The sequence below is a fragment of the Ranitomeya variabilis genome, chromosome 1 (genome assembly GCF_051348905.1).
Source record: "Ranitomeya variabilis isolate aRanVar5 chromosome 1, aRanVar5.hap1, whole genome shotgun sequence".
In the NCBI taxonomy this organism is placed as follows: Eukaryota; Metazoa; Chordata; class Amphibia; order Anura; family Dendrobatidae; genus Ranitomeya; species Ranitomeya variabilis.
The window spans coordinates 673,046,761-673,069,426 of record NC_135232.1 but is presented as its reverse complement, the minus strand read 5'-3'; the positions used below and the strand labels follow the sequence as shown (position 1 = coordinate 673,069,426).

General features: G+C 41.0%; 1 protein-coding gene across 1 annotated transcript in view; it reads right to left on the bottom strand.

Annotated features, from left to right (window-relative positions):
- The window catches only part of LTK (leukocyte receptor tyrosine kinase), a 189,904-nt gene that overhangs the window by 93,143 nt on the left and 74,095 nt on the right, over positions 1 to 22,666 (bottom strand). The window contains exon 2 of the mRNA XM_077264245.1: positions 583 to 702. Coding sequence (XP_077120360.1) covers positions 583 to 702 — 120 coding nt within the window. The remainder of the gene's footprint in view (positions 1 to 582; positions 703 to 22,666) is intronic.

The following is a 22,666-nucleotide window of genomic DNA, read 5'->3' as shown; positions in this document are numbered from 1 at the left end:
TCGAACAAACGGTAAAAAGAGCTGGCTGCTCATGTGATACTTTGTCTCTTCACTTTTGTGGGAATTCCAAAAATTAAAGAGTAATGGTGATCATGAATTGAGACCCCCTTTCAGAAATAGGTGCAGGTCCCATATGTTGAACCCACATCTTGGAAAGGGAGCAACGTCTGTATAGAGAGCTCTCTGTATAGAGAGCCATCTGCACATGTGCTACTTTGTCTATTCACTTCTATGGGAATTTTTAAAATTGCAGAGCAAGTATAAACATGAGTCGAGACGTCGTTTGTGAAATAGGTGCAGGTCCCAGAGGTGGAACCCACATCTATCTCAGAAAGGGATCCCCGTTTCACTCAACTGTATAGAATGGGAATTTCGAAAAATGAAAGTGTGACTATGAGTAGAGACCCTCTTTCTGAAATAGGGGCAAGTTGCAGAGGTGAGACTCACAGATACAGTTTTGGCATCTCAGAAGGAATACACTTTTAATGTGACCTTGCACATGAGCCTGTATTTCCAATATAGTTTTTGGTTTTCTAAGTATTTTTTAAACAACATGTCACGAATACATTTTTTTTTTCTTACCTGCATGTTTGGGCCGAGATGACAAGACCACATCCTCGTCATCACTCCGAGATACACTAGTAATGGGTAAACCAGGTGTTAAGATGGATTCAGCATGGAGACCTGAGCACCAGTCAGCAACTGTAGATAGCAAAGAAATCATATCAGTAGTGAGTCATATAAACGCTCATCTGGCTCAGATAGCAGCATCTGCTTTATGTTACCACACTGAATACTAATATTAATCTGCAGTTCTGCTTATGTACAAGACATTATATAACAACTGGAAACACAGAACTCACAGTGGGAATTATAATGGGTATATAGGATTACCTGACATAGAATATGCATCCATTATCAAGCTGATTAGGTGATACCACAACCGATGATTTTCTTCCTCAAGAGCCAGATAACTATGAGCTATATGCAAGTGTTTAGGAAAATGTGCACTTTCTATACCCAACATGTCCAGCAACGATCTTCTCTAATTTAAGAGCACAAAGCTGATAATGAGCTTTAGGCCACGTTTACACGGTCAGTATTTGGTCAGTATTTTACATCAGTATCTGTAAGCCAAAATCAGTTGTGGGTGAAAAATGTAGAGTTTCTATTATACTTTTACTCTGATTTCTCCTGATTTTGGTTTACAAATACCGATGTAAAATACTGTCCAAATAATGAACATGTGAACATGGCTTTACCAGCACATACAGTTTTTGACACCTATATCAGTCTTTTACATATCTGACAGCAAGTGTTCAATTTCCCTGGAGCACCCCTACAGGAAAAATAAACCATTACACAGCACCTGCTGAAATCAATGTTCTGTCCTTGTAATACACAACCATATAGGGTCCTCCAGAGCAAAAACTAAATGGAAGATTCTCTCTTAACCCCAAATTCTCTAATAAGCACTCTCTAGTCTGGATAGTTTAATATATTTGTTATAGTCAAGAGAAAGAGGAATCGAAAGCGTGAAAGGAAAAACATATTTCCATCAATGGCCACAGATGCCAGGAAAACACGCATTCAAGCTGTTGTTTAATTGTACAATATTCCTTTTTATACTGCCGTCACACATCGTAGTTGATTTCCAGACCGGCCAGACTTCACCTGACTCAAAATCAACAGTCTCATAGCCATATGGGAGGTTGTCAAGTTTGGGTTTGGAGACCCGCGGCCAGACGAGGCAACATTGTGCATATTCGGGCAGTGAAACATGGATGTGTGAATCCAGAATAAGGCTTGGTTTCCAAATATGCTATTTGGATCAATTTTCTTGAGCCTCAACAGATGTCAAAATGACATCAGTTGTCATCCAGCTTTTTCACCAGCTTTTAATATAAATCTGGTGAGCCAGATAGAAAAAAAACCAACATATAGCATCGTCTGATGCAACGACAGATAAGCTGGATGAATTTGAATAACCCCAAAGTAAACTATGGGATCAACTTAAAAAAAAAGACGGATAGCCGGATAGGTGGAAACGAGGTCTTACATTGATGATATACTATTTGTTATTACATTTTTTTTAAATACGTGTTTTAGATGCATAAAAAAACAGAATATTGTATGAAAGTAAGGTTGGAATTACATTTTGATTTTTTTCGGCCCAAGGATCACATTAATTCCATTCTTTTGGCCCAAGTTACATAGTAGTCAGTATGGTGTAAGAGTGTGTCAAATTCCCAAATCATTCATCAACTGTGCTAAAGTCGGAAAAAGTCAAAGGATAATTCTCAATCCGAGATAAATATATCTACTGAATGCTGTTAGGAATCCCAGGTATTATTAAAAAGGATTTGAAAAAAAGTTTTATCTATTATTTGCCCCATGTGTGGTCATTAATTCAATTAAAGGATTATCTAGATTGCTGAGAACAACAGACTGGAAGAAAGGACCATGAACATTATTAGGAAACAGATTACAAATGATAGGAAACCTGGACACGTCTAGATCCCTATACACCGCAGAATATCATCTTAGGAGATGTAAGATTTTATCTTCCCTTCCAAACTGATTTTTCTTTTCTTGTTTTATATTGATCCCCTGAAGAACGGCAACGTGAAATGTATGAGTTAATTAAATCGGCATTTTCAGGTTTCTGAACAAGTGGGGAATTAGAGTTAGTTTCGCAGTATCATTAATTTGACAAGTAGGACTAAAGGTAAGGAGTCAGTAAAGGTAGAAAACGGTCACCTGGTTGATGTATTGTGCTCTATGATTCAGATAAATCTGGTATCGGGGGCAATAAGTCATTCGCATGATGCTACTATGATTATAATTGAATACGATGGTGGTAATATTAATAATTAATATATCTTATTATTTCAAAGGACAATGCAAGGTCTCGGCACATTGTTTGATCAGTCGAAGGCCAGTTGTCACTTTGCATAAAAAAATAGGCTTACTGAAGAATGTGTACCTTCCTGAAATATATAAATGTTAATTGTTGCATTCACTTAAAGAGAACCTGTCACCTCAAGAAGTGATATTTAGGCTGCTTTCACACATCAGTTTTTTGCCGTCAGGCTCAATCCGGCAAATTTTTTAAAAAATAGATTCGGCGAATGATGCCACCGGATCCGTTTTTTTTCTCATAGACTTGTATTAGCGGCGGATGGACTCACTTTTCATCCGTCGTTCTCCTGATCCGTCTAAAATTGTCGGTCCGGTGGCCGGAGACTACGCACAGAGGAACATTTTTTGTGTCCATCGAAAGAACAGACAGCGACGGATCTGGTGCCATCTGGCGTTTGCTAGAATGGAAGCCTATGGTGCCGGATCCGTCAAATGATGGAATCCGGTGACGGATTCCGTTTTTTTAAACTAAGCATGCGTTTTCCATTCTGCGTTCTCTCCCTCTGGATCAGCTAGTCAGATCCGGTGAAAAAACGGATCCGTCGCATCAGTTTTTCACAATTTGCGACGGATCCCTTTTTTCAAAATTTGCCAGATTGAGTCGGGCAGCAAAAAACTGATGTGTGAAATCAGCCTTACCTGCTAACATAGGGGTAATCTGCAGGTGAGGCATCATTCAGACACCAGTTTATCTCACAAACCAAAAAGACGGACAGATTACTTTGATGAGAGATTGGTCCAAGTGTCATCAGTTTTCTCGTACGTGGAGAAAAAAATCCTCTTATGAGACAGTCCTTTAAAATCGGATCGCACAAGCATGTCACCAGAGTGTGGTGTGAAAACACTTGTGCGAGAACATCGGACGTGTGAATGAGCCCTTAATAGCGCTTAAACCCCATGTAGCCAAGTAACCGGAGCAGCAGCTACAGAGAGAAAATTAAGTTATATCCTTATATTTATAGATTTTTACCTGGGCAAAAATGTAGAATTTTTTTTTTTATGTTTTCTAAATTTTCCTAGATTTTTAAACCTCTTTTTTTATTTAACATTAACAATTTATTTTACCAAAATGGTAGCCAGGAGGGCTGTCAGTGGGCTCCTACCTGCCATGATAGCCCATGGGCATTTTGCAATCTAGCTACGGGGGTGATGGCAGCCCAAATGGCCCTTTAAACACCGATGATAGAGGTTGACAGTAGGTCGCTATTGTTATATAATCAGCATCTGCCTCTACCAAATCTAGCACGTGCTCTGTATGGCGCGGACGTAGCTCCTGTGCCCACTCCACGCAACCAAACTAATATATACAGTACATCATAGAGAGTGACGAGGTAAACATCTGTGGCATAAATACACACAATTTAGTGCTGATGCTTTCTAGCAAGTGTTTCATCAAACCCAAGTGCTGGATTCTCATCTACACTACTTAGTCCTGCAGTATAATGTCTTCCATGCTGCTGCTTCTTTTGTAGAAGTGCTATATAGAGCCAAGAGTGAAGAATCTCTCAAGCCTGTGTGTGTCGTATATAGGAGATATCACAGCAGCTGGTTCCACCCACTAGGTCAGTGATAACTGAAAACTAGACATAGCGCCTACTGATGGTAAAATGATGAAAACTTATAATATATTTCATAAAATAAGCAGAAATAGTGTTACTCCTTATGTAGACATACATAAACTTATTCGAACAGTCGCCTGAAAAGAAAGGTAAACTTTAAAGGCAAAAACACAGAGATATGGCAACAAACAAACAACAATACTACAATATTCCTCCTTCAGACTCATAGATATCAAAATATTTTTTATAATTACTAATTACCCCACTTTTTTTTTTTGCAAAAAACTACAAATAAGAAAATAAAAGCAATGGATCATTTCTAATTACGGTATTTCTAATTCTAATTCTCATCTTAAGGGCTCTTACCCATATGTGAGAAGAAAAAAAAACGGTCCGATTTCTGGACTGAAAAAATAGAGGCAAAACATGCGAGTGTCATGCAATGTCAGTGCGATTTTTTTATCACAACATCCGTATGACATCCGTATTACATCCGTATGCAATCCGTGTGCAATTTGATTTTAACATGAGCTTTTACATACAGCAGTTCTCTGACATTTACACATTGTTTTACAACGAAATATTGTTCAAAACACACACACACATATATATATCCCACTATTTGTTGAGAAACACAAATAATAAAAAATATATCAACTGTTGGAAATATTTGGTGTGCCGGAGTGATCTATAATATATATATATATACACATAACCTGTTGGCATAACCTCATATCAACTCAAGCGTGGGAATTTTTGAGAATATTTTCTAATGCTCGAGTTCATATGATGTTATGCCAGCAGGGGGCGCAACACCGCCAGTCTAGGTAGCTACGTTCCCCTGCTTTCCATTAATTCCCCAGATTTTACAGCCAGGAGCACAGCTGCATTAGCAGGCTCCTGGGTGTAAAATTATTTAACCCGTTCAGATGGATTTACAGCGTGGGACATGACTGTACCGGCGGAGAGGTATGGGATATTGTTGTTTGTTTGTTTTTTTACCTTTTTTACAGAAGACAAGGGTCATCATTTGGATTGAGCACTTAATAAACATATTACAACACCCTGTGTCTTTATTTCATTAAAATACTTTTTTCCTAATGTGTGTGTGTTTTGTTAACCCTTTATTAATATTGGATTCATAATGGATAGGTGTCTTACACGCACATGTGGCTCTGTCAGAACTTCGTGTTCTACAACCTTCGTGCACCCCGGCAATTCCAAGAACAGGTCCCTGTTCTTCTGGCGCAACTCCCGATACTGTTGTTGCTCAAATGGCGAGAACCCCGTGGAGGCCTGTGGAACCTCATGGATGGAAAACAACAGATATGGTAAGAGACAGTCCAGTCTCTACCAAACTTTTCTATAGCTTTCCTTCTCATGCTTTTCAGTGTTTTATTGAACGTTTTGACAAGGCCATCTGTCTGAGGATCGTACACTGAAGTCCTCAACCGGGAGATTTGCAGGACTTTGCATAACTCCGTCATCACCTTACTCATAAAAGATGTTACCTGGTCGGTCAGGATCTCCTTTGGTAAACCTGTCCGGGAAAAGACATGGACCAATTCGCAAACTATGCTTTTTGTGGAGGAGTTTCTCAGGGGAATACATGATGTATGTTGTATGTGGTAATTCCAGAAGAAGGGGCCATAGGAGCCCTGAAACACGTTGAATAAACCACTGTTTTAATTCTACTATCAACTGGAACCTCATCATTACTGTGGCAGCGCAGATTTAATCCACACTTCCTATAGTATACTGCTTCATATGGTCGGTGACCGGCCTGTGGATGTGCGCAAACTGAAATCTTCACATGCCTGCTTTCAGTTTCACCAGGTGAGCGACTTTCTTGGTGATTCCTCCATTCTTTTTGTGAGATAAGACCCTATTTGTGTCTCCCTTTTCCTTTCAAATATCAGTTACTTGGTACTTAAGAAAACACCAATATTAACTATGACATGTGGGGGCCCTGTTACAGATTTTGCATTGGGGCCATGAAGCTTCAGATTACACTTCTGTCTATAAGTGGGTGGATAAAAGATGGCTTTGGGGTTGTGTACACCATAATATTTCCATAATTAACTGAAAGACTTGACTTGTTCTAAAAGCTTGTGAATAATACATTGTACCGTGTTCTTCCTCTAGAATGATGATATTAGAAGTCATCCTAACACTTTTACTTAAATGAGTCAGAAATGTCAAATGCTTAGAGTTACATTGCCTTACTTTAGAAGAAAATGAGTGTAATATTCGGTGCCTGGTGCTCGTCAGCATACTAAGGAACATAGATGAACATTCGGTGCTGTCATTGTGGAGGACAATGGGTCTTAGGGTCACAAGCAGATTATTACTGAGCTGATCTTGATTCTGCATTTATCACTTCATTTTTATAAATGATCAGCCTTTGAAAATGTTGGGTTAAAAAAACAAAAATAGCAAATTACAGCATTATGACTTAATAGTGGTCCCTAATTAGGTAATTGTAAATGGCTACAAGGAAGTCCTTCACTTTAGAGGACCCAGACCTAGAGATTTTCATGTAAACCATGTAATGCGGATTTCCCCTGTGGGAAATTAGTATATTGGATCTCTTTTAATTTGAAGCACAATAAAACAATGTTCATTTATCTGGCTGGATAACCTCTTTAAAGACTTCTTGCTCGACTCAACTGCAAACTACATCTGAATATTGGTGGTCAAACCAATAGGACTCACTTAAAGGCTTTTTCTAGGACTATTTAATTTTTTTACTACAGGCCCAAGAACTAGCAGGCATATAGTTGCTAACCACCTGCCTGTTGTGCCCATTGCCTATCTTTGCCATCATAGAGCTGTAACAGATGGTGATTCAGCGGCTTCTGCTATGTCACATCGACAGAGCAGCGGCATCTCTTCCGCTCTGCTCTGTTACTGGGGCGTGACTGCTGACATACTGATTGACAGCTGGATCCCTGCTGCCTAACTGCAGGGAGCCAGCTGTCAGTCAGAATGATATCAACAGTCATTCCCCAGCAATAGAGCGGAGTGGAAGAGATACCACTGTTCTGTTGATGTGAAGTAGCCGAATAACCGGCACGAACAGTCAGTGACCGCTCTGAGTCGATGCCTGGTAGGAGAGTCAGGTAGTTGCCCCTATTAGCAACTACCAACCTGCTAATTTTTAAGCCCATAAGAAAAAGATAAAATAGTCCTGGAAACCCTTTCAAGTCAGGGGACCTTTCTTTCGACGCTTTCACATGCCTGAGTTTCACAATCCATATACAGATTGTAATTTACAGACAGTCCATAGGCCTCCTGACTAGTGATGAGTGAATGTGCTCGGATAATGTCTTATCCGAGCATCTGGGAGTGCTTGTATATTATGTTTGAGTCCCTTTGGCTGCATGATTCTTGCCTGTTAGACAGCCTGAACACATGTGGGGATTGCCTATTTGTTAGGGAGTCCCCACATGTGCTGTAGCTGCCTAACAGCCGCAAATCATGCAGCCGTGGGAATTCGAACATAATATATGAGCACACCCAAGATACTTGAATAACACCCGAGCATGCTCTGATAAGACGTTATCCGAGCACGTTCACTCATCACTACTCCTGACCCAAACTTAGCGGAGTTAAATATGCCTATGAGGCTGTTGAGGTTTAGTCAGGAGAACCATGCCAAGTCTGGAAAATGCAATCTGTACATGAAATATGAAACTCAGATGTGTGGAACTGGCTATAGGCTGAGTTTCCATAGATCAGTTGTACTGGTTATTATTTTTTAAGCCTGAACTGGATACAATGGATGCAAATTTGTGCATCGGTCAATATTCACCCCAGACCAGAAATAGCTGATATACTTCATTGACCAATGTGGTGATTGAGAATGATCCCACAGAAATCTACATCAGTTTCCCTCCAGTGTTTTAGTAGCATACTGTAAAAGAAAAAACCCAGAAAAGGAAACGATGCGTAACATAAAGAGATTGCAAACAAGTAAATAAAAAAAAAACAGGGTTGTTAAATTATGAAAAAATAATAATAATAAGACCCCCATTCCAAAAAAAGTTGTGATACTGTGAAAAATGGAAAGAAAACAAGGATACAATGATTTAGAAATTTCTTCAAGAACACAAAGCACAGATCAGAAGTTGAACGTTTGACATGTTTTCATTTCATGTAAACAAATTAACTAATTTAGAAATTGATGATGGCAACACATCTCAAAAAATTTTGGGCAGGGTCATGTCTACTATTGTGTAGCATCCTCTATTCAGTCTGTAAAGGTCTGAGAAGTGAAGACACCAATTACTGGAGTTTTGGGAGAGGAACACTGTCTCATTCTTGTCTGATGTATGATTCTAGTTGATTAACAGTACTGGGTCTTTGCTGGATTTTTCGTTTATAAAGCACCAAGTGTTTTCTATTGTTTGTTACATTTCTCCTGTTTTTCTTGATCTTTTGAAGATATTATATATTGTAGATGATGGGATATTCTAAGTCATTGTAATTTTACATTGAGGTACATTTTTCTGAAAAATGTACAATTTTTAAATGCAGTTGTATACAAATTAGTGAACCTCTGACCATATTTGCATCAGAGAGACTCTGCCTCTCTGACATGCTTTTTTTTACACAATCCTGTGACTTGGTTGAAAATTTACCCTCTAGTACCACTTCCTTTTGGCAGCTTTTTGTTAACACTGACCCAACAGTTTTGAGATGTATTGCAGCCAACAATTTCTATGAGTTAATGCTTTCAAATTAAATGGAAAAGAGTTTAACTTTCACCTTTTAATCTATGCTCAATGAGACCAATTCATCAAGACCAGCATTGTTCATGCCAATCTTTATGAGGGGCCGTGCTGTAGCTAGATGCTCCGGACTGAAGAAGAGGTGCGCCTCCGTGTGCTAGGCCATAAATCTCACTTCAGTCAGTGCCTGGAGTGAGATTTTTGGTATAGGGAATGCCACAGCTCATCATGAATTAGACAACTGTCCCGACCCTGCCGTGTCACTGTCCTGCCCCCGCCATGTCATTTTGTCGGAGTTAGAGAGACTGGTGTGAAAACATCATAAGCCGCAAAATTTTGAATTTCGTCTAAATGTTGAAACTTTTTAAAACTTCTTATATGTCAGAATTCTGGCTTGAAACGTTTGATGAATAGGGCCCTATGTTCTGTTGTGAACAAAATATCGCTATAAGACCCTGATGTATCCCAGGAAACTAAAGTATGTACGCAGAGATCTTGTGATTTGCTTGAATAGTAACATGAATATTCTTTTAATAATTACATTTGTTCTGATTCTGAACAATGATACTGTATGCTTAAATTCCACGGCTTCTATCGAAATTTCCCTGTTAATTATATACAATGTCCTCTATCTATCTATTATCTATCTCTCATATCTATCTCATATCTGTCTATTATTTATCATCTATCATCTAATCTCTATCGTCTAATATCTATTTATTATCTATCTATCTGTCTATGTATTGTCTATCTATTATCTATTATCCATCAAATTATTTATCTCATATCTATCTATCTATCTATCTATCTATCTATCTATCTATCTATCTATCTATCTATCTATCTATCTATCATCTATATTCTAGTTATTAATGTTGATTATTCGGTTCTTTGAAACTATCCTTCAATATAAGGTATAGATTGTAATGTGCAAAGTTTTATGTTCTTATGATACTACATTGTAATGAATCTTTTATTGATTGTATGTTAATTATATGGTATCCTTCAATAAAACGAGTTTTTAAAAAGAAAAAATTGGCTACAAGAGATTTCCAAATCATTGCATTCTTGTTTCCTTTACCTTTTATACTGCATTCCAACTTTTTGTTGCTTTTGGAAATGATAAAATAATAATATTAATAATAATAATAAATTTAGGTTTACCAAATAGATTGAGATACATACCAAACATGATGTAATAAAATGTTACAAGACTATTAACGTAACACAATCTTCATGTGTTGTACAAGGCTAATAAGTTTTTCCCAAAACAAGGGCCACTCTTGATCTAGTGTTGAATCTTAAGTGAAGCAGATTGAGCTGCGATGCCAGATCCATAAAAAATAAAATGGTGGCATTTTTTCCTAATTTGATAAAACCCCCTATAATAATAAGAAAAAAAACTAATAAATGAACAGCAGTCTTGATGAATGACCTCTTCTATGTTTGGATAACTAATTTCTTTAAATAACAGCAAACATCAGCTTAATTTGTGGTTTTACACAAAAGTTTTCTTTATGGAGTTGTGCTTAAGTGTTAAAACCATTCTGCGTTCTGTTATAAGGGATATCGGAAGGGGAAAAATACTTTTTTTTCACACCATTTTATGCACAGTAAAATAAATGAACACATTGGAGGCTCTCAAAAATAGATACCGTCTTCCGTGATTGTGTTTTTCATAAAATACATAATTTAGAAATATGGGTCACCCATGCCACTGCAGAAGATTTTAATAAATGCCACCCATACAGGCCTCCCCGTTACCCACTGAGCCATTGACAAACTTATTGCCATCACTAAACAGCACTTTATGCTGAAAATGAGGGTTTATCTGAAGTTGCTGAGTCCCCATTCTGCAAAGTTGGTAGTGTTTTAGGGGTGCTACAGTGTAGATATACAAGAAGTGCGGTAATTATGTATTATCCAAGCCATTTTAGTATCTCTTCTTGCAATATTCCTCTCCTCTATGCTTTTACTCTTTTCCACGGAAGCATTGCTTTAAAGCACTACTGTCATGAGACATAGCACTTTAGATACATATATCTATAAGATGCCTGGGGGATATAGAACAGAAGACACAAAGTTTGTCAGAAATATAAGTCTTCTGCTCATTCATCTAAAGAAGAAAAAAAGATGTGTGAGCAGTGCTAAAATGCCCGATTAGAGGACTTCTGATTGAAAGGGTTCTCCTCCAGAAACACCACCTGCTTGTCCCTTTCGGGCAACTGAGAGCAAATTACAGCCCCCCTAGCCCTGCTAAACTGTATTCTAACTCACCTGAAGGACGTCCACAAGGAAAATCAGTATTATTAGTATTTCCACCTGTAATAATGCAGAATATCTGCCAACAGCCCTGCTTTTTCATTAATATTTAGTCAACTGGACCTCAAATTGATAAAATGATAGGCATTTCCTGACTACTCTGGTGATGTTGGGTTGGGGTGAAGCTGAAAAATATCACAATTAAAAATTAAAAATGTTGGAAGGTGTCCAATCACAAAAAAAGTAAGATTCTCTCCAATCCTGTTGCCACATAACTGGAGCTACACCTTGTACCAAACTTTGGGGAAAGTTTATTAACAGCCTGTGTTATAGCTGTAATAAAGGCCAAAATATTTTTAGCCTGGTTTTACCAAATACAGAAATTATTTTAAAAAGTTAAAATTTTAATCACTTGGCAAATGACAATGCAGGGGCTTTTATATATTTTTCTGATTTTTCTTTATGGCTCCTAATAAATAATTCTGGGTTCCAGAAAGTCTGCATTTGTTAACATGGAGTTTGCCCATAGATGAATAAAATGGCTGCAGTATATCGTGTATGGAACTATGAAGTAGGATTTCTAGTCTGGGACCGCAGAGTTAAACACTTTGTCTTACAGTCTTACCAACATTGAGCATGGCTTCTTCTGCAACTGCTAAGTCGATAAAATTAATTGACGAGAGCATATTTTTCAGTCAACTTTCTTTGACATGATCCCTTTAGCCAATTTACAACACCAATAATCATAACAGCATAAAAATGATTTCCATTAATGCCAAGTTATTATCCGAGACATGAGCTAGGACACGCTTTTTATAACAGGATACGATTTAATTATTCTATAATGTAGCATTTCTTGTAATGTATTTGTTGACATATTTTGTAATATGATAAAAAAATATTTAATATAAAATATTATTCAAAGTATCAAACATACAATTCCAAAAAGAACTCATTTAAACAAAAATAAAAAAAATGGGGTCACAGGAGGCGTTTGGAGGTGCGACGCTCCTGAGTGATGCTGTGATTCCCATCCAAGGCTCGTAGAAGGGAGTGTTCAGCAGTACTCAGCCATGCAGGGGCTCCGCTGACATTTTGTGAGAGCCTGGAGCCCCTGCACGTTCATGGTTTCAATAGGGTGGACTCTGGGAAAATTGCATTAAACTTTGATCCTCTAATAGCAGAGACAGGCAGGCAACTCAAGTCCAACCAAATCTCCCTGTAAGGCCGCCGTCACACATGCGAGTTTTACGGACGTAAGAGCGCAGAAACTACGTCCGTAAAACTCGCATAACATACGGCACAATGATTCTCAATGGGTCTCGTCCTATCAGCCGTATATTACGGATCCGTAATATACGGCGTTCTACGGCCGTACAAAATCGCAGCATGCTGCGTTTGTCAGCGTAATGCGCAAAAAAATCGCCAATGAAAGTCTATGGGGCGAGAAAAATACGGATTCCACACGGACCAGCAGTGTGACTCGCGAGAAATACGCAGCGGTGTTAGTGAAAAGTCGGTAATTCAATTGCCGGCTTTTCATTTCTCCTGCCTAAACCCGACAGGATATGAGACATGGTTTACATACAGTAAACTATCTCATATCCCATTTTTTTTTGCATATTCCACACTACTAATGTTAGTAGTGTGTATGTGCAAAATTTCAGCGCTGTAGCTGCTAAAAAGGGTTAAATGGCGGAAAAAAAATGGCGTGGGCTCCCGTGCAATTTTCTCCGCCAGAGTGGTAAAGCCAGTGACTGACGGCAGATATTAATAGCCAGGAGAGGGTCCATGGTTATTGGCCCCCCCCCCGTGACTAAAAACATCTGCCCCCAGCCACCCCAGAAAAGGCACATCTGGAAGATGCGCCTATTCTGGCACTTGGCCACTCTCTTCCCACTCCCTGTAGCGGTGGGATATGGGGTAATGAAGGGTTAATGCCACCTTGCTATTGTAAGGTGACATTAAGCCAGATTAATAATGGAGAGGCGTCAATTATGTCACCTATCCATTATTAATCCAATTGTCTGAAAGGGTTAAAAAACACACACACACACACACACGATTTAAAAGTATTTTAATGAAAGAAACAAACAGGTTGTTTTAGTATTTTATTGTTCTCTCAATCCATCAGGAACACCCTCGCTTGGCAAAATAATAAACACACAATATACATACCTTCTGATGTCCTATCACGTCCCACGAGGTAATCCATCTGAAGGGGTTAACTAATATTACAGGCATGAGCTGTGCTAAACCACTCGCTCGTGCCTGTAATCCCCGGGTGCTGAAAGGAAAGCAGAGTGATCTGTACTTACATTCAGTCGCGGTGATGTGCCCCTGCTGGATGTTCTCATGAACTGCAGCCTGGGAACTTTTTCCCACACTCCAGGTCATATGAGGACATCCACCAGGGGGCGCATCACCGCGACTGAAGGAAATGTAGGTCAATGACCTACATTTCCTTCATTCGCCGGGGAATTACAAGCACGAGCACAGCTGCATTTGCAGGGCTCCTGCTTGTAAATTATTTTAACCCCTTCAGATGGATTACCTCGTGGGACGTGACGGTTCAACAGAGGGTATGTATCTTGTGCATTTATTGTTTTGCCAAGCGAGGGTCTGCAAATGGATTGAGAGAGCAATAAAATATTAAAACAACCGCTGTGTTTATTTCATTAAAATACTTTTAAATCATGTGTGTGTGTGTTTTTTAACCCTTTCAAACAATTGGATTAATAATGGATAGGTGTCATAATTGACGCCTCTCCATTATTAATCTGGCTTAATGTCACCTTACAGTAGCAAGGTGGCATTAACCCTTCATTACCCCATATCCCACCGCTACAGGGAGTGGGAAGAGAGTGGCCAAGTGCCAGAATAGGCGCATCTTCCAGATGTGCCTTTTCTGGGGAGGCTGGGGGCAGATGTTTTTAGCCACGGGGGGGCCAATAACCATGGACCCTCTCCTGGCTATTAATATCTGCCCTCAGTCACTGGCTTTACCACTCTGGCGGAGAAAATTGCGCGGGAGCCCACGCCAATTTTTTCCACCATTTAACCCTTTATTTTAGCAGCTACAGCGCCCAAATTTAGCATACACACACTACTAACATTAGTAGTGTGGAATATGCAAAAAAAAGGGGATATGAGATGGTTTACTGTATGTAAACCATGTCTCATATCCTGTCGGGTTTGGGAAGGAGAAATTAAAAGCCGGCAATTGAATTACCGGCTTTTCACAGATATCTCGCTGAAGTAAATATAAATACAGAATATATATATATGTGTCTCAATGACATATATATATATATATATATATATATATATATACTGTATATATGTTTTCCCGAACATTTGAGCACATAAATCCATTAGATGTCGGTTTTGCAAGCCTGCGAGAAAATCTCGCAGTACGGATGCCATACGGATTACATACGGAGGATGCCATGCGCAAAATACGCTGACACACCCTGACTACGGATCAATATTTTGGGAACATTTCTCCGTATTACGGCCGTAGTACGGACGTATAATACGTTCCGTATTGTCTTACGCCAAGTGTGACGCCGGCCTAACTCTTATTGGCTGCATAAATCTCTTTCACATGATATATTTGCCCAAATTCTTATATTTTTTTAATTCCTTCCCGGTTAGAATTGCTAGAGGAACATTTCGCCTTTTGGAAAGTTTGCAGTATACTTTGCAGTATGCCTATAGATATCATGCAATATACAAAAAAGTTGCACTCTATCGTGTTAAATTATGTCGATGTGAAATATATGAAATATGAATAGCAATACGGTTTCTGAATATCAGGAAAAAAATTAAATGCTTTGCACATAATTTGGCCAATTCATGCCTGTGCACCAAGCAACGTCAAGGTGGTCTCAAAAACTGATCAGTTCCTAAGTATCAATGTGAATATCTCTACTTGATACGTAGCTTAGATGTGCCAGTCTTTTGTTATTTATAGATATAATGCAGTTTCAGCTCCAATCCCTCTAAAGACAGTAGCTAGAGTGTAGGCTATAGCACAGAATATATTGAGGGGCTCTGATATGCCACCGGTGTCGCCCAGGGTGCCAGTTTGGTTTAATCCTCACCTTCCACATTTAAACTCTCTGTCTGATGTGGTCACTGCACGAGTAATGGTGTCAAATTCACCTTTCATATTTTTGCAGATACTTCTGGATTGGTTACCTTTGAGGATTTCCAAGCTAGATATGGGATTCCTGATACCACTAAGTTCTTATACATACAACCTCATCACACAGTTTGGAAAATGCACCAGTGTCCCTAGGCTTTTCAAAATTGGAGGAGCTCTTGGGGACCTTTGATTTACCTAAACCCCCACATGAGCATATTCTCTTCTCCAGCCTGTTGTCTTATGTGATATGGGTGGCGGATATTCATGACTTCACTGTGAAGCAATGGGGAGAATTGAAAGATACATTTTATTCCTCAGTGGTGAAACTGATCCAGAAAACATTTCTAAACAGAGTTTATTATACCTCGGAAAAGTTGAGGAGTTTTGGGATGACTCCAAATGATTTGTATTTTCATTGTCAATTGGCGGTGGGCTTTTTTTCTGCACTCTGTTTGGTCCTGTCCAAAAATTATTCCATTGTGGTCTGAACTACTTCTATTTCTTCAATTAATTCTTTAATTTCCTGAGGGTGTTGTCCCGTAAAGTGTGTCTACTGGGTATTATAGAGGAGCTTATTGAGTGTGCGGATGTGACTCCTTAGTTATTGTTAATTCGTTTCATGCAACTACATTATATTGATCTTAAGTCAGACATTGAACTTGCTTCAGTGGACATTGTTGATACTTTTTGATTCTAATGGTTGCTACAATTAATATTTTCAATATGTTTAAAAATGGAAAATAAAGCCTTAAAAAAAATAATAATTGGCTCTGCTACCTATATTTTAACTGTGTACTACTCGATCCATAAAAGCGACCATCAGATAAATTTAAAACCTAACCAGAAATTGTCTCTAGCCAATGAAAATGTATATTATTAGCATTATACATGATTATATTATTATTTGGATAAAGCTGATAATCCACAACTAAAATGTTAACTTTTTTTGCTTATTTGCTTTTGTTTATTTTAGTAAATTAAAATAAAAATATAATAATAATACTTGATTATTAGTAATTATTATTTAAATAATACTTTTTTGCTTACTCCACTTTGTATATTTTTGTTTATAATAAAGCTGGATAATAATAATAATAATAATAATAATAATAAAAAACACAAAAATAAACAAAAGGAAATAAGCCAAATAGTTAATACTTCCTTGGTGGATTATTATACAAATTATAATACTTAATAAGATATAAAAATACAATTATTATTATAAATAATAATAATAATAATACTTTGAATGATATACAAAAATAAACAATAGGACATAGGCAAAAAAAGTTAACATTTCAGCGGTGGATTACTAGTATTATTTAAATAATAATAGTAAATAAGTTATAATGATAGCTCTAATAATTATTATAAATAATATCAAGATGATAAGAAAAAAGTATTATTATTCTAATTATTATTACTCTACAAGAATAAACAAAAGGAAATAAGCAAAAAAGTTAACACTTCAGTGGTGAATTATTATTAAAATAATAATAATAATAATAAATCTATATAAAAATATAATTATTATAATAAATAATAATATCTTATTATCATTGTTGTTATTGAAGCGATGGGGGACCACCACGGTGCAGGAAGTCTACCGTACACAAGATGAGGTGCAAACAACAAAGGGTAGATTTATTGGTAGGCAAGGAATGAAGTGGATGAGGCAGATGCAAACAGGGGTAGGCAATGGCAAAAGATAATTTACAAGAGTTATATTCTTTAGTTTGTCCGTAAAATAGCATGGTGCTCCAACTATTACAGAATCAACATACGTCACACAAGTAAATGCAAACAATAAACAAATAATGATGCTACTCTACGTATAACCTTCCTTGCCTTTACTAAGCAGGCCCCACGGCTCCCGTGTACTGACTACTGAAGCCTACACTAGGCCCTAACATGTGCACAAAACAGGAACAAACTCACGGTGATGTTGGGGACTCAGATCCAGTCCCGGGGGGGCCCCAACAGTCTAGTACGGTGGTGCGCATAGCTTTCTGCCAGCTCCATGAAGTGTGGTCTTCTTGCTTCTGGGTCCTGGAGGTGCTCCTGGAAACTCTAAATCCCTTTCTCTGTATCTTTGTGGCTTCTCAAACTCACACAGGACAGCCACTCTCGCTGCACCCGGAAAAGTCTGTCAAATTTCACAAGTCCACTCCATTACAGGCTGTGGGTCCTCTCTTTCAGAAAACAGCACAAAGTTCTCTCTGCAGCAGCTTCAGCTCACACAGGCTGTTCAGGCTCCACCCCTGCCATCTACACAGTCCAGCTCATTCACAGAATCTATTGCAGGGGAGAAGCAGAACATTCCATCACACCAGACAAGGGGGTGCAGTCTCTTAAAATGACCGTGTTCCTTACTGTCCATAACTGCACCACCCTCTTACATGCCTCCCTTCATAATGATGGTCGTCCTCCGCCATCAGAGCATCAAGGTCAAAGTGTAATGAAGGAATGTGAAATGCGGAAACAGCACCTATAGAGGAGGCAGCAAAGTTGGAAAAACAGACAGAGCACACTGTTCTACATATCGGACTGGTGGAACCCCTGCATTAGACCTTTGGGATCTCCGGAGCTCTTGGCTGTCGGGCAAGGCTTAACTATCTTCCAGAGGAACACTTGCTGCAGGAGTCATCGTGGGCTCTTGTCTGGTCTCGTCCTCACGTGGTGGTACTGGTATATCCATGGGATTATCTTCTCTGTGCGGCTGAGGACCCCCTACTGTGTCAGAGACGGTCCACCACTCATCATCGATTTCACCATCAGGCATGACAGATTCAGGAAGTGGAGTAGCGCCTTCAGGCAAAAATGACGTAGAACATATCTCAGACCGGCAGGGCCGCAGCATATTTCTGTGAAGTACTCTAGGGGCGGACGCCCCACTCTCAATCTGTACCTTGTAGACAGGGCCTTTAGCTTACTCGCTCGATCACTCTGTAAGGCTGTACTTCCCATCTCTCACTTAGTTTTCCCTTGGGGCGTTTCTCTCTGACTAATACTCGGTCTCCGGTTTGGAGCGGTAACTCTTGAGTCGGTTTACGGTCCGTATGTTCTTTTTCTTGCAGCTGTGGACCCGCCAACTGCCATATCGTTTGTAATCGTTGCCGGTGCTCTTTCACCCAAGAGGTCACAGTTCGCTCTATCAGCTCCTCTGGCTGTTCCAAATTCAGCTCAATGATCTCTCGTCCAGCTCATCCAAACAGCAGTAGATAGGGGGTATAACCCGTGGTGGAGTGGACGCGATTGTTGTAGGTCCAGACCAACTCTGGCAGGTAGTCTGGCCAACACGCCTTCTAATCCTCCTCCAACGTTCTCAGCATTTAAAGTAAGGTTCGGTTGAAGCATTCACATGCTCCATTGCCTTGAGGATGGTAAGGGGTGGTCCGGGACCGCTTGATGCCATACATACGATACAGTTCTTCCATCACCTTGCCTTGGAAACATGCATCTTGGTCGAAGTGGATGCGCTTTGGGTACCCATACACCCGGATGAAATCTTGACAGATGGCTCGTGCCGCCGATTCCGCAGTCTGATCTCTAGTCGGGGTGACTACTGCGAACTTAGAGAAAGGATCGGTCATCACCAAACAGTACTGTAGCCCCCAGGCCGAGTGTCCCACGAGGAGATAGTTGATCATCAAGACTTCTAGCTGCTCCTTAGTTTGTATGGTCTGGATGGGTGCCCTCTGTTCGGTACTCTTAATGAGGTCACAAACTCGACATTGCCTGCAAGCCTCTTCCACCACAGACTCCAACCGGGGGTAATACACATACTGCTGTAACCATTGGTAGGTCTTTGTGGGCCCGAAGTGAGCTCCAAATTCATGGGCTTCTTTAGCTACTTCTTGAGCCATTCTTCCTGGGATGACCACCTGCCACCTTTCTTCCATATCTTTTGGCTGTTGTCTCTTACGATATAGCACTGACTCTCGCACTTCCAGTCTATCCCACTGGTGTAACATGCTCTTCATTTCAGAGTCCAGATCATCTCTTGTTTGCCAGGCTTCCGCTTCTGAGTTACCCACCACTTCATCTGTCTCAGCCCTTCGTCTCCATCCTGAATATGTCCCCATTCCTCATTGGTTCTCCCCAGAGACCGGGGTAATGCACAGGCCTCCCTTGACTGGGCCCGAACCACTGGGGGCTTAAACTTATGAAAGTCAGGTGTTTCCTCCTCTTCGAGTTGCTCATCGAGATCCCCCATTGGAGTCTCCACAGTCACTCTTGACAGCCCATCAGCATTTACATTTTTGGTAGCAGAGCGATAACGGATGGTAAAGTCAAACTTGGCTAGGCAAGCCACCCACCGTTGTTCTAAGGCCCCCAATTTAGCATTCTCAAGGTGGGCCAGGGGATTATCATCTGTTTGAACTTGAATCTTGGTCCCTGTCAGGAAGCCCGCAAACTTCTCTGTCATGGCCCACACCAGGGCCAGGAGCTTTAACCGGAAGGAGCTGTAATTGTGAGGGTTTCTTTCGCTGTCTCGCAGGGACCTGCTGGCATACCCGATGACTCTCTCATATCCATCTTGTATCTGAGAAAGTACTGCACCGAGTCCATGAAGGCTACCATCTGTGTACAACAAGAACGGTTGATCGAAGTCTGCGTAGGTCAAAATCAGGGCTGAGGTAAGGGCATTCTTTATAGCCTGGAAGGCCTCATCTTGTCTCTGGGCCCAAGAAATGTACTGGGTCTTCGGTACTCCAGCGGTCCCCCTCAGCAGCTCATTGAGAGGACCCGCTACCTTCATGAAGTCTTTAACAAACTGGCGGTAGTACCTGGCGAGCCCCAGAAAGGCCTAGAGTTTTCTCACTGTTCGAGGGACTGGCCACTTCTGAATAGCAGCCACTTTTTCTGGTGAGGGTAGAACTCCATCTTGTAACACTATGTGGCCCAGGTACTCGATCTCTCGAAAAGGTGGCACTTCTTTGGCTTCACCTTTCAGGGTATGAGCCCGCAGTCTTCCGAGTACCTGTCCAAGCCGGGCAAGGTGTTCTTTGAATGAGGCCGAAAACACAATGATGTCATCCAGATAGATCAGGGTAGCCTCAAAATTTAAGTCTCCCAAACACTTTTCCATCAGCCGTTGAAACGTGCCCGGAGCATTGGAGAGCCCGAAGGGCTTCCGGTTAAACTCGAACAGCCCCATAGGGAGGATGAAGGCGTTTTTTTCTTTGTCTTTCTCTGCCATGGCTACTTGCCAGTATTCGCTTGCTAGGTCCAGAATAGAGAAGTACTTAGCTTTCCCAAACGCTATCAAGGATTCCTCGATGCGGGGCAAAGGATACGAGTCTCGAACAGTGCAGGCATTGAGTTACCTGTAATCTACACAGAACCGGTTGGTCCCATCCTTTTCTTGACGAGCACCACCAGGGCTGCCCAAGGGCTCTGACTACTCTGCCCCACTCCTGAATCCAGAATCTGCCTCAGTAATGTTTTCACCTCTTCACTCATCTTGGGCGGGATCTGCCGGTATCGTTCTCGAATTGGACAAGCTTCTCCGGTCGGTATCTCATGCCTGATGGCTTCAGTACAGCCGAAATCCTCAGCGTGATGGATGAATGCGGCCTGATTTTCCCACAGCATAGCATCTATTGCATGCACACGCTCAGGGCCCAGAGCCTTCACATCCACTTCCATTTAATCAAGGATGACCTGTTCACTCCACTCCGGGGATGGCATCTCTTCGGCCCCCACAGCAACTGCTAGGGTCCACCCCATGCCTTTCAGCAATAAAGACATCTCCTTCCAACTCACCACTTCATCCTTATGTAGGTACACTAGGGCCAGATCTGTCCCTCGTGGCAAGGTGACCTCCCCAGGGCCCACATTCAAAGCTCTTATGGGGACGTGTCCTCGCTGGACCACAGCTATCGTACGAGATATCATGACTTCTTGGTCCAGTCCTCCGCCTACTACAGGCTGAACAATCACTTCCAACCCGTAAACGTTGCGATGCGTCCCCACAAGAAGGTATACTATAATTTCTCGCTCGGGAGGCAGGACTACAGGTTCTTTACCAGGAGCCCTGATGACCCCTACGGTCTGATAGGATGGCACACTCTTCTGCGTCCCACAGACGCAGATCAGTCGTTGAAGGGCTTCTTGAGTAGGCTTATGTGTAGTAGCCTTCCAATATCCAGGTCCCCGTTTGGTAAACATAATGGGATCGAGTTCACGTAGGATATTCATTCCCAGTACTACAGGCACATCTTCTTTGATCTGCTAGTCCCTGAGCCTGATCTCTTTTCTCCCAACTTCTTGCCCACAGATTCGAATATTCATCCACACGACCCCAGTGACCGGGATCGGTTGTTGATTGGCAGCAAACAACCGGATCAATGTCTCTTTTTCTGGCTTGGCCAGGGCCTGGAAATGCTGCTTGAAATACGATTCTGGCATCGTCGTCACTTGTGACCCAGTATCTATCAGGCAATCCACTATAACTCCCTCGAATTCAGCACGTAGGATGGGACACCCAGCTTTCAAGTGTTCGTTATGATATGGAGCGGCCTCTCTCCTCGCCTCCCCGGGTAGTTTAACGGCAGCTTCCGCTGGCCTTGAGTATAGTTCCGACAGCCTCTAGCAAGGTGCCCCCGTCCCCCACATTCCCAGCATTGGATGCCTCCTCCTCGCTGGGGGGCACCTCGAGCCTGTCCTCGTGCCTCTGATGCCTGACGGGAGGGGGCTTGCTCCCATTGATGCCTTATCGGTCGGGCCAAAGAATGGTTGCATGAGTACGGTGTGTCAGACTGCTGTAGCTCCCCCACTCTTCGTTCCATCTGGGTCAGTTCCTCTTGCACGTTGACAAGGGATAGCTGGAAGTCTTGCACCACCTGGACCAGAACCTCCTGATGGTTTGGGTCCCCTCTGGTATTGGTGCCCTGGACACGCATCACCCCAGACGTGTAGCTCTCTTCTTTACTTCGGGCCACCGTTTCCTCCAGGATTTGACGAAACGTAAGAGCCGGATCTGCCCTGACCCGTTCTGACAGTGCTCGCCTCATGGATGTGCTGTGCAGTCCCAG